Source organism: Anolis sagrei, chromosome 1, assembly GCF_037176765.1.
Source record: "Anolis sagrei isolate rAnoSag1 chromosome 1, rAnoSag1.mat, whole genome shotgun sequence".
NCBI lineage: Eukaryota > Metazoa > Chordata > Lepidosauria > Squamata > Dactyloidae > Anolis > Anolis sagrei.
Window position 1 is genome coordinate 326,781,012 of NC_090021.1, and position 12,490 is coordinate 326,793,501.

General features: G+C 41.2%; 1 protein-coding gene across 2 annotated transcripts in view; it reads right to left on the minus strand.

Annotated features, from left to right (window-relative positions):
- Nucleotides 1–12,490, minus strand: part of LOC132762024 (60 kDa lysophospholipase-like) — a 102,311-nt gene that overhangs the window by 24,484 nt on the left and 65,337 nt on the right. For both annotated transcript variants that reach the window (XM_060755043.2, XM_060755037.2), the window contains exon 13: nt 6,696–6,782. In XM_060755043.2, the coding sequence (XP_060611026.2) occupies nt 6,696–6,782 (87 nt within the window). The remainder of the gene's footprint in view (nt 1–6,695; nt 6,783–12,490) is intronic.

Consider the following 12,490-nt stretch of genomic DNA (forward strand, 5'->3'; position numbering starts at 1 on the left):
AGCACCAACAATGGAATTGAACCAAACTTGGCACATGGAAATCCAATGACCAACAGAAAATATTGGAAGAGTTTGGTGGGCCACTGACCTTCCAGTTTTGGAGTTGTAGTTCACCTACATTCAGAGAGCACTATGGAGTCAAAAAATGATGGCTCTGGACCAAACTTGGCACAAATACTCAATATGCCCAAATGTGAACACTCATAGAGTTTGGAGCTAATATACCTTGACATTTGGGAGTTCTGGTTGCTGGGATTTATAGTTCATCTACAACCAAAGAGCATTCCAAACCTCACCAATGATAGAATTGGGCCACACTTCCCACACAGAACCCCCATGACCAACAGAAAATACTATGTTTTCTGATGGTCTTTGATGACTCCTCTAACACTCCCTTGCAAGCCCCCCAGGGGTCCCCAACACATAGGTTGAGAAACTCTGCACTAAACTATTCTATTGTTTTATTGAAACGTCCTATTCTGTGCTGCTGGTTTTGTTTTGAGTGTGTATACTCAGGTAGGGGCAAACTTTGGCCCTCTGGATATTTTGGACTTCAACTCCCACAATTCCTAACAGCCTTCCTTTTCCCCCTCAGCCACTTAAACAGAGTGCCAAAGTTTGCCCACGCCTGGTGTATTCTGCTTCTTTATCAGCTCTTTTTATAGTATTGTTGTTATATTTTCAGGGACTGATATTTTTAACAGATTGAATATTATTGAGAGATCTTTGATTATCAGGTGATTTACGAGTACATTAAATAAACAAAATCAATTAAGAACATAGCAATAAAAAGAAATGAACAGAACCCAGCCAGTTAGAGCCCCCTTCAGCAACAAACATGTTTAAATCCCAGAGTCTGCCAGACTAAATAATCTCTTTGCCTGCCAGGAGGAGGACATCAAAGAGGAACCAACCTGGCCTCCCATGGCAGGGAATTCCTGAGTCTGGGAGCAGCCAGTTGGGAAGGCCCATCAAATGTGCCTCTTCAAGAGTGTTTGGAAGCTATTTTAGATTGTGGTGATGGAGTTCACCAGTACTTAAAGATGTTCCCAAAACCTATGGTTTCCAGGTGAAAACCTAAGACCATGAGTGCATTCTGCACTGTAGAATCAATGCAGTTTGACACCAATCTAATGATGATTATTTATTTTGCATCAAAAGCAATGAATAAATTAGTATAAAATTGATTAAAAAATAGACAGAGCACAAGCAACTAAATAACTTTTGACCAAAAAGCAGGCAACAGCAACCACATTGTAGCCTCAAACAATTATTTCTCTGTACATGAGGCAGGACATTGCGGACAAGCATACAGATGCGGAGTTATTCGTTCTGCTCCACAGTCGCACAAGGTGGAGGATTCTTCTAGGTAGTGCCATTTAGCCAGGTTGTCTTTTGATCTGTCCACTCCACTTCTGAGTCTGTTAGGGACTTTCAAGTTGCCCATTCTTGGATTTCATTGTTTAGCTCCCCAGCGAGATATTCTTGCTGTTGCTATGATAGTTCAATGCTATGCAATCATGGGAGTTGTAATTTTGCAAAGTCTTTAGCCTTCGCCACCAAAGTGTGCAGTGCCTCACCAAACTACATTGCCCAGTATTCCACAGGATTGAACAATGGCAGTTAAAATGGTATCAAACAGCATTAATTTTACAGTGGAGATGCACCCCTAGAGATGTCACCTAAGTGGTGTCATTAAGCATTGTGCATTAAGTATGAACCAGTTACTCCAAGGTTCTCATTCGAATACACTCAGCCAGCTTCTGGGAGTTGAAAGCCAAAACATCTGGGGACCCACAGGTTGAGAAGCACTGTACTAGAAAGAGACACTATTAGACTCTCAAACAGAGAAATGCTTTTGACTATGGACTATTGATTATAAGAATTATGCCCAGTGTTACCTACACAGAGAAACTACTTAAAATCCTATTATAACTGGATTCAGATGCAGAGTACCTGTATGCTGAATAGATGAAGTCTGTGAGTAAACCAACTATGTTACTTTTCAAGAAGTCTGCTTATTTTTCTTTCTTGAGAGCATAATTTAATGGCAAATATATTTTAAGGGAAAGTAGATGAATTTTGGACAACTAAAAGGAACACTTTTGAAACTCTGCTGTGTTTATAAGGTAAAGGTTTTCCCCTGAAATTAAGTCCAGTCGTGTCCAACTCTGGGAGTTGGTGCTCATCTCCATTTCTAAGTCGAAGAGCCGGCATTGTCCATAGACACCTCAAAGATCATGACTGCATGATGTGTCGCTACCTTCCCGCTGGAGCGGTACCTATTGATCTACTCACATTTGCATATTTTCAAACTGCTAGGTTGCCAGAACCTGGGCTAACAACAGGAGCTCACCCTGCTCCCAAATTCAAACCTGTAACCTTTAAATAAGCAAGTTCAGCAGCTCAGCGGTTTAACCCACTGTGCCACCGGGGCCTTGCTGTGTGTGTGTATGTATATGTGTGTGTGTGTGTGTGTGTGTGTGTGTGTGTGTGTGTATGAATGCTGGTGAATGCCATTTTCCCAAAAGGTTATGACTCTAACAGGTCATGCTTTTACCAAGAGTTTATGGCATCATTTTTCAAAAGGTTGTGAATTCTAACAAGGTTATACCTTTCCAAAGATCATAAAATCTCCAAAAGGTTCTGGAGATTTCCATTTTCCAAAATGGGGTGTGTGTGGCTATCAATATGCTTCTGGTCTGAATTCAGAGTGCTTGAGATGACACTGAAATCCCTACATGGCTTGGGACCTCAATAGAGAGTGCCGTCCCATATACAAACTTCCCCCCATTCAAATCATTGGAGATCACCATATTATGCAAAACCGTGTTCTTGATAGTTCCTATATAGTACAGGGCTGTCCTAAGGGCAAAGCTCCCAAAACATACAAACAGCAGAGCTACGTATATGTTTTTATCTTTTATCTTTTTTTCTAGGCGCTCTTACCGATCTGCTCTACGTTCAGCTCCCCACAAGAACTGCATTAAGCCACTGCAGGAGATTGAGATGTTTGCAGCTGAAACGTGTCACCCAGATAGTGAAGAGATTATGCTTCCCTATTGGTGAGGAGCCTTGATAAGCAGAGTAGTGATTTGGCATGAGGGGAAGATAATTCTGCCTCCAGCATATTCAAGGATACCATCTCTTTCTGCCGACCTGCCAGTGCCTTTTTTTAATGCAGTCTCCCTACCCGCCAGGACTGATGATAGATTAAGATCGTAAAAACCCCACTCCATATTTTATTTCACAGAGAAGATAATCAGGCATTAGAGGCATGGTCAAAGTTCTGTCGGAATCATAATTTTCCCTGACAGGCTGTGATCAGAATGGAACAGCACTTTAGGCTGGGAGATATGCTATGATAACAGACCTGAAGGAAAACATCCTTGGATTTCATTAACTGGCATGCTGATATATAGGCAAGAGAGAGCCGAGGCGGAAATGGGGAATTTGGGTGCTTCTCTTCTCAAACTCAACACACCCAACCCTTGTGACTTTTGATTGGAGTGGCAACCTAATACGAATAGGCCAATGCTCAGCTAATTTTTCTACTTATCATTATAAGAGAGCTGTCAATCAAATTTAAGTTCTGGCCAAATACGATGTCACAGAGCACTATTTTTAAAAGGGGGGTGGGGGGTGGAGTTTTTTGGTATGTGTTTGGGGCACATACATTGCGGTAGCGCAGTGGGTTAAAGCACTGAGATGCTGAACTTGCAGACTGAAAGGTTGCAGGTTCGAATCCGGGGAGCGCCATGAGCTCCCGCTGTTAGCCCCAGCTTCTGCCAACCTAGCATTTTGAAAACATGCAAATGTGAGTAGATCAATAGGTACCGCTCCGGCAGGAAGATAACAGCGCTCCATGCAGTCTTGCCAGCCACATGACCTTGGAGGTGTCTATGGACAACGCCGGCTCGTCAGCTTAGAAATGGAGATGTGCACCAACCCCCAGAGTCAGACACGACTGGACTTAATGTCAAAGGAAAACCTATGGGGCAACTATAGTAGTGTCCATGGTGGTGAACGCAGACTGCTCATTCCTTATTCCTGTTCTAGACACAACCAATTACTGTATATACTCGAGTATAAGCCTAGTTTTTCAGTCCCCTTTTTAGGCTGAAAAATCTCCCTTCGGCTTATACTCGAGTCAATGTTATTTACTATTTTACTCTGTTATTATTATTTTTATTGCATTTATTATTTTACTCTATTTATTATTATTACATTTATTATTTTACTCTTTATTGTTATTATAACATTTATTATTTTACTCTCTTATTACTGGTATTACACTTCCATTATTTTACTCTATTATTATTTTTATTACATTTATTATTTTACTAACCTTTATTATTATTGGAAGGGTATGTAAGCACATTTATATTGAAGAAGGTTAGAATAATGGTTTAATCAGAGTTGGACAGCTTTATCTTAAATTACAATTTTATGTAAATATTTTTGAATATTTATTCTACTGATGCCTCAATCAACATAATTTTATTGGTATCTATTTCTATTTTGAAACTTTCCAGTAGCTGCTGCATTTCTTGCCCTTAGCTTATACTCAAGTCAATACATTTTCCCAGTTTTTTGTGGTGAAATTAGGTGCCTCGGCTTATATTCGGGTCGGCTTATACTCGAGTATATACAGGTATGTAAGCAAGCCAAAGTCTTGTGCCTATCGTCCACCACATAATCTGCAGACAAGCAATACACATGCACTCTGCCCCATTTCAGAAGCAATAAATGTACAGCCCAAGTGGGAGCTACAAGTATGTGGAAAAACTTCTATAACAGTGTTTCTAAACCTGGGGATCGTGACCCCTGGGGGGGTCACAAGGGGGTTTTACAGGGGTCGCCAAAGAGCATTAGAAAACACAATATTTTCTGTTGGTTGTGAGGGTTCTGTGTGGGAAGTTTGGCCCAATTCCATCACTGGTGGGGTTCAGAATTGTCTTTGATTGTACATGAACTATAAATCCCAGCAACCTGAACTCCCAAATGTCAAGGTGTATTTTCCCCAAACTCCACCAGTGTTCACATTTGGGCCTACTGAGAATTCATACCAAGTTTGGTCCAGATCCATCATTGTTTGAGTCCACAGTGCTTTCTGAATGTAGGTGAACTACAACTCCAAAACTCAAGGACAATGCCTACCAAAACCTTCCAAGTATTTTCTGTTGGTCATGGGAGTTCTGTGTGCCAAGTTTGGTTCAATTCCCTCACTGGTGGAGTTCAGAATGCTCTTTGATTGTAAGTTAACTATAAATCCCAGCAACTACAACTCCCAAATGTCAAAATCAATCCCCCCTCCAAACCGCACCAGTATTCACATTTGGGCGTATCGGATATTTGTGCCAAATTTGGTCCAGTGAATGAAAATCCATCCTGCATATCAGATATTTACATTACAATTCATAACAGTCGCAAAATTATAGTTATGAAGTAGCAATGAAAATCATTTTATGGTTGGGGGGGTCACCACAACATTAGGAACTGTATTAAGGGGTCACAGCATTAGGAAGGTTGAGAACCAGTATTCTGTAACATCTACTTACATTAGAGAGAATTCAATATTTCTCAGAAGACAATTCTTTGATAACTGCTCCAGCACATGACCTTTTCTCAATCACATGGTCAAATGGCATCTCTGACCAAGTATCTCCCAATATTTTTCACCATTTTGGACCATTTGGATCTTCCGAACAGTCTTCAAAGGCAACCCCACCTTGTGCGACAGTAGAGCAGAACAAACAACTATGCATGTGTATGCTTGCCCACAATGCCCTGCCTCATGCACAGAGGAAGAATTGTTTAACCAACAGACAATGTGATTGATGTTGCCCATTTTTTATCAAAAATTATTTAGCCACTTGCGTTCCCCCTATTTTTATCAGTTTTACACTTATTTATACAATGCTTTGGCATGAAATAAATAATTAAACCAATTTCAGAAATAAACACATATTGAACTAGAAACCTAATTCCAGCTAGCAAAATGCCTTGGTACAAACTTGCATCATCTTCTGATTGATTTATTTTTCTGGTTGTTGTTGAAAGCCCCAAAGCATTTTGGCATCCACGAAGGCGAGCCAGTTAAACAGGTTCTTCAGAGGGCAGAAAAGTCTAAGCGTGGGGTCAGTTTATTTGCAAAAGAATATGAAGTTTTCTTATTTAGCCACACCCATTAGTAATTCTACCAGTTAAGTACATTTTGACAAAGCAGATTCTGAACCTGTCAGACTGGAGGACAAAGACTATATTAGTTTTCTTTTGTGGAACACACAAAGCAAAACTGGCCTTAGGTTCAAAGAAATTCATTCTACTCACATTATTAAGAACTCTGTGTAATGTTTCATACATGCATGCTTGGAAAAGAGTTTGCATGTATGAAAGTACGCATCCCAGGGTTCCATAGGATGGAGCCATGGCAATTACAGTGATATCTTAGAATCACAACAGAATTATGTGAAACAGATGTGTTGATGATCATGTGCTGTGTGATTGCTCTGCCACAATAGGACTTTCAAGTCAACCCAAATGCAGTTTTACAGATAGAGGCTGTTTATATATACATTTGCTTGTCATCCAGTAAATGTGTGTGGAAAAAGCAAGTGTTATATATGCATGTGTGACCCATGTGAGAATCGTATTACAATGTTACCACTGAAAGTCAAAAGACTTCTTCTTACCTGCAGAGTTCTGTTCCAACATTCACAAGCTCCTGGCTGGAAAGGTGAGCTCCAGTTTTGCGAAGTAGACCAATCACTTTATGGTGCCTTTAAGAAAGAAACAGAAGAGTCATTTCTCTCTGATCCATTTCATAGAATATAAAGGGCACATGTAAATCACGTGTGTGACATATACAGTTGCCTAAATCTGACATAACTTTTATAAAATTCTTATCAATACACACTTGTCAGTAAAACTTATCAGTTATTAGTAGCTGTGTAGTAGCTGGTTGTGTTAAATATACCAATGCAGACCAAATCATTTCACACCAGATCGTAAGGCTATCTTATGGACACCCATTTCTGTCTTTATTTCACTATTCCCGCTTCACGGCACATGAGTGCCATGTTCTGAAATTTACAATCTCATGGGAGAAATTCATAAATACACAGAACCTGTAAAACAACTACATGCACAACAAGGAACACTATCCCTCCCCTCCCCTTTGCCATTCCCAGCATTTTGAGGTGCTGATGCCAGCCCATTTGTCATTGGCATAATCACCTGCTACTCTCTGGAACCAGTATTCATTCATGCATATGATGAACACTCGCATAATTTCAAACACACATACTCACACACCTCTTTGTTTGCTATGCCCCTCACACTAACTTTTTTTTTCTATTCCGTTCTCACAGTAATCACAGAAATAGTCACTTGACCATTTTGTCAGATCAACTGATCATCCACAAGAGTCTGAAACATCCTCCTTTGGCCACTGATGGCCTGGAAGGGTTGCTGGGAGCTGCAACCCCAATAGTAGCATCTTCAACCAAATCTAGTGCTCCGCCTGCATGCCATAAATGTCCCCAGAATCCTCTCAGAATTTTCATTAGGCCTGCCAAAGACATGGAGTGCATCTACTCTGTAGAATTAATGCAGTTTGATGCTCTTTTACCTGTCATGGTTATGTGCTATGGAACCCTAGAATTTGTTGTTTGCTGAGGCGCCAGCAGTCCTTGGCAAAGAAGGCTAAAGACCTTGTACAACTACAACTCCCATGGTGTCAAACTGCATTAATTCTTCAGTGTAGATGCACCTAGGATGCAAACTCAACAGAGATATGAGGGTTACCCAGAAAGTACGTTTACAAGCCATGTAGCTCTCATTGGCAATTTTCTTCGAGAAAGTTGGTATCATTGCCGTGTAGCAGGAAGCCAGCGGAAGCAAACAAGCAGTGCCAGTTGTCAGTAGCTCATCGACTGGCATTGTGGTGAAGGTTAGAGATGAGTGTTCTCAGTCTATTTCTCTCCAAGTGTGAAGTTTACACTGCAATACTCTACCTAAATGCCAAGGGCAATTCATCGCAAAATCGTTTCCGCTTATGGAGAGGATGTAATGTCAAGACAGCATGTGACAAAATGGATATGGAATATATTGTGAGACTAGGAAGAAACTTCACAGTGCCATCCAAAACAAACATCATGGGATGCTGAGGGCGGGACTCTGTCTCCTTCATGACAATGGATGTCTGCACACCGCTCATGCATCATAAGAGTTGTTGACTTCATTTGGTTGGGATGTTTTAAGCCACCCCCTCTCACAGCCCTGATCTCGCACCCGGTGACTATAATCTGTTCACTAAATTGAAGGAACACCTGGGTGGAAAACACTTTTCCGATGACGACAAGGTGAAAATCGAAGTGATGAACTGGCTGAAAAAGGCGGAGGGAAACTTATGTGACACAGGCATGAAAAAAAATACTCATCCCATAGATGACAAAATATATTGAACTGAATGGTGATTGTGTGGGAAAATAATGTAATACCTATGCTACAATCCATTTAAAAATATATTTAAATATATTGTAACCTTACTTTCCAGATAACCCTCGTATATAACATGCGAAGACTGGCATATATGACAATTTTAAGCATAGGCTATTCTAGGCATATCACATGCTTCTTCTAAGTTTTCAGAAACTACAAAACAAATAAGCAATAGGGAACAATTTCCAGCTCAGTTTCCAAGTCCTTCGAATTGCTCCCTGTTGTTTGTTTCTACTGTAACTACACATACAGACATGCAACCAGTTTGGTGACTGTGACTAAGAATGCTATCACAGATGAAGAATAGGACTTTTTGATGAGATTTTTGTTTCGCTTCTGTCTATCAATGGAAAATATATACCCAGTCCCTCTTTCAAAGCCATTTCACTTCTCTGGGGTGAAGGAGACAGAGGGAGGAGGAGGGAGGAGAGAGAGAGAATTACTCAATCCTTTTTCCATCAACAGAGATGTATTATTAACTGCAGCTGCAATTACAGGCTTCACATGTTTGCTCCTTATCTTAAATATTTCATCACAAGTGTTCCTTGAGACACAGAGCATAGCATCAAGGACATTCTTCTCCCTTTCTGGAAACAGCAAGTGCTGTATTTACTTTTTATACTCAGAGCTCAACCTAACATCCATATCAATCAATGTTCACAGAAGAGAGTAAGCCATTTCAACATCAACTGGTGAGGTTTGTGTTTGGGTGTGTGGAAAACGTGCCTAGATGGGAACAGCAACTGAAGTTCTCGTTCATAAGTCCTCTTGCAATGCATGAAATTTGCTTCTGAGAAAATGTGTATAGCATTCCTGTGCTCTCAAGTCTCAAATGTCATAAATGACACCAGCCCAGTGCAGCCTTTCCTCTACCATTAGATTAGTGTTTAAAGTCCACCCATTGCCAAAACCAGAAGGGCTGTATCAATAATAGGAGAAATACTCCAAAGTAGCCTATTTCAGAGTTGCCCAGGATATAAAGGAAAGTCTCAAAGCCATTATGCTGTCCAGACAGTCAGGCACTGCCACAGTTCTGACAGCTAAAAAACAGGTCCCTGGCAGAGTTTGCTGGCCAAGGTTCCTTCCAATGAGGTCCCATCAGGACACCATATGAGTACTAGAAGCAATGTCACCAACAAGGTTCTTCCAGGGACCTGCTTCTAGTGGGCAAAATATAGGTGGATGTTTCTGATGTGCAAGCACTGGATCACACCAGACCCAGCATGATCTGACTATCCACGCATCAAAAATAACTAGGTTCATCTGAAAGTTCTGTAGTAACCTTATTATCCAAGAATAACATCTGCAAGCTGCATTTCTGCTGTGGAACTGGCCATACATTGTATGGACTATGGTGGAGCAATGGGCAACCTGCTGACTTGAAGGTTGGGTTACCAACCTTAAAGTTGCCAGTTTAAATCCGCGAGACAGAGTGAGGTCCCATCTGTCAGCTCTAGCTTGCAGGGACATGAGAGAAGCCCCCCAGCAGGATGGTAACACATCCGGGTATCCCCTGGGCAATGTCTCTATAGATAGCCAATTCTATCACACCAGAAGTGACTTGCAGTATGTTCTCAAGTCGCTTCTGACACAATAAAAAACTTGCTCCCTTTATCACCTCTGGACCAAAGTTTGGAAATGTTAGTTGGAGATTCTGGGAGTTACAGTAAAAACAATCCCCCCCCCCCCCACACACACACACAAATGTCCCATGGGCCTCCTGATAATTCTATTCTTTTCAAAAGTCTATGGGAACATAATAGCGAGATCCAAATCAGTGGTGAACATGCAATTCATTTGAGAGAGAAGTATTTAATGAGCAGGTGGACAGCAGAGTTAGGGAAGTATAATTAATATAACCTGCTACACAGGTACATCAGACCCATGAATGCACACATTGCAGGTACCATCTTGTTATTACAGCATAAATAAAGCCTTCTTGAAACAACAGAACATCAATTAGTCACAGCAAACTTCTCGTATTGTTTTCAATGAGACCAAAGCATAGCTAACCATTTCTGGATTAACTTATCAATAAAAGCCTTAACTAATGTTTAGATAGGCCTTGCCCCTTAACTTCTACAAAGGGAGAGCTGAGGAATTGGTTTGGAATTACCCAGTCAGTACAGGTATCATTGAGCCATGGCAATTAAAACGGTGACAAATTGCTTCAATTCTACAGTGCAGATGTACTCCGAGTTATACCTATATTGAAGATCTTCGATTCATGTCCTGGAGGAGAGTCCTAGAAGTTACTTAAGGAAGAGTGGACTCTAATAAACACATTTTAATGTATATGTATACAGGCTTTGGACACCATGTTCATTCAGATTCCAGTCCTTTGGGTAAATGCTATCCTTCTTGTCTAAAGCAGGGCTTAAATATTGGAGATAGCCAGAAATCAAACCAGGAATCATCTAAATGTAAAGTGCATATATGCCCTGCTGCTGTGCTACAACCATTCTCTGAGCATTTTAAATTCAGCCGCTCTATCCATACTAAGTAAGCAGGAATGCCTTTTCTGCTAAGAATAAGCCCCAAGGCCTCTTGATGCCGAAAGCTTTCGCCCTTTAATCCTATGTATGTTTTCAAACGGCTTTTCATGGACTCTCTTACTTTTGAGTTAAGAATGTGAATGAGGTTTTAGAGAGAAGGAGGGGGGTGCAACGGCATTTTGCTCCAGTCATTTAAAGAAATGCAGAACTAACCCAACCCTGGACTTGAATGGCTTCATTCTTGTGGTTCTTCAGTTCACCTGGGAGAAAAAAAGACGAACTGACCTTCTATACCTGACATTATTAGACACATTCAAAGGTGGAAGCACTGCGCTACGTATGACGGAAACTACAAGGACGGTGCCTGCAAGGAGTTAAGACAAGAAATGGCTTCTCTACGCAGCTTTAAATCACTGAAAATAAAAGGAAGCTGCAGATAAGAGATAACTCTGTTTTCTTCATCTAAATATGGAAACAGTCAAACACGATATAAGCATCCCTGGCTACCTCTTTTGCTTTCCACAATTGCCACAGGGCTTATTCACACTGTTGGAAATGCTGAAGTGCTAAATGCACGATGAGTGTCAAGCCTATGCATGTAGCTTCTATTGCACAAAAAAACAGAATTCAAGCCAGGTGTACAATCTATTATTTCTACCTGTTTTGGGGTGTGTGTGTGGGGGGGGGGGGGATTGTGGGGAAATGGCTTTGGTTATGTACACACTCTGACTGAATTCCAACTCCTGATCTTGACTAGAGTGGACCTTCTGACCCAATGGCCAAGTTCTTATAAATTCGATTGGTCTCTTCAGTTCAGTCCAGTAACAGGACCACTTAGGGCAGTGGTTCTCAACCTATGGGTCCCCAGGTGTTTTGGCCTACAACTTCCAGAAATCCCAGCCAGTTTACCAGCTGTTAGGATTTCTGGGAGTTGAAGGCCAAAACATCTGAGGACCCACAGGGTGAGAACCACTGCCTTAGAAGCAAATTTTGATCCATCTCAATTTTTTTTAATATCAGGAACAACTTGAGAAATTGCAAGTCGCTTCTGTTGTGAGGGAATTGGCCATCTGCAAGATGTTTTCCAGTGGATGCCCAGATGTTTGATGTTTTACCATCCTTGTGGGAGGCTTCTCTCATGTCCCAACATGGGGAGCTGGAGCTGACAAGGGGAGCTCATCCATGCTCTCCCCGGATTCAAACCTCCGACCTGTCGGTCTTCAGTCCTGCCAACACAAGGGTTTAACCCCTTGCTCCACTGGGAGCTCATCCATCTCATTGTAACATGCATAGTATTCAGCACCTCTATGTTCTGTGTAACAGATAGTTCGGTCTGGATGTATTTTGCCCTATCCTGCTTCCTCTTGTATATCATAAATAGAAACAAAGAGGCAGTGTGCTAAAATGGTTTGAACATTAGATTACGACATCACATTTCTGGGTGATCTTGGCCAAGTCACATTTTCTCAGCCCCAAAGGAAGGCCAAGGC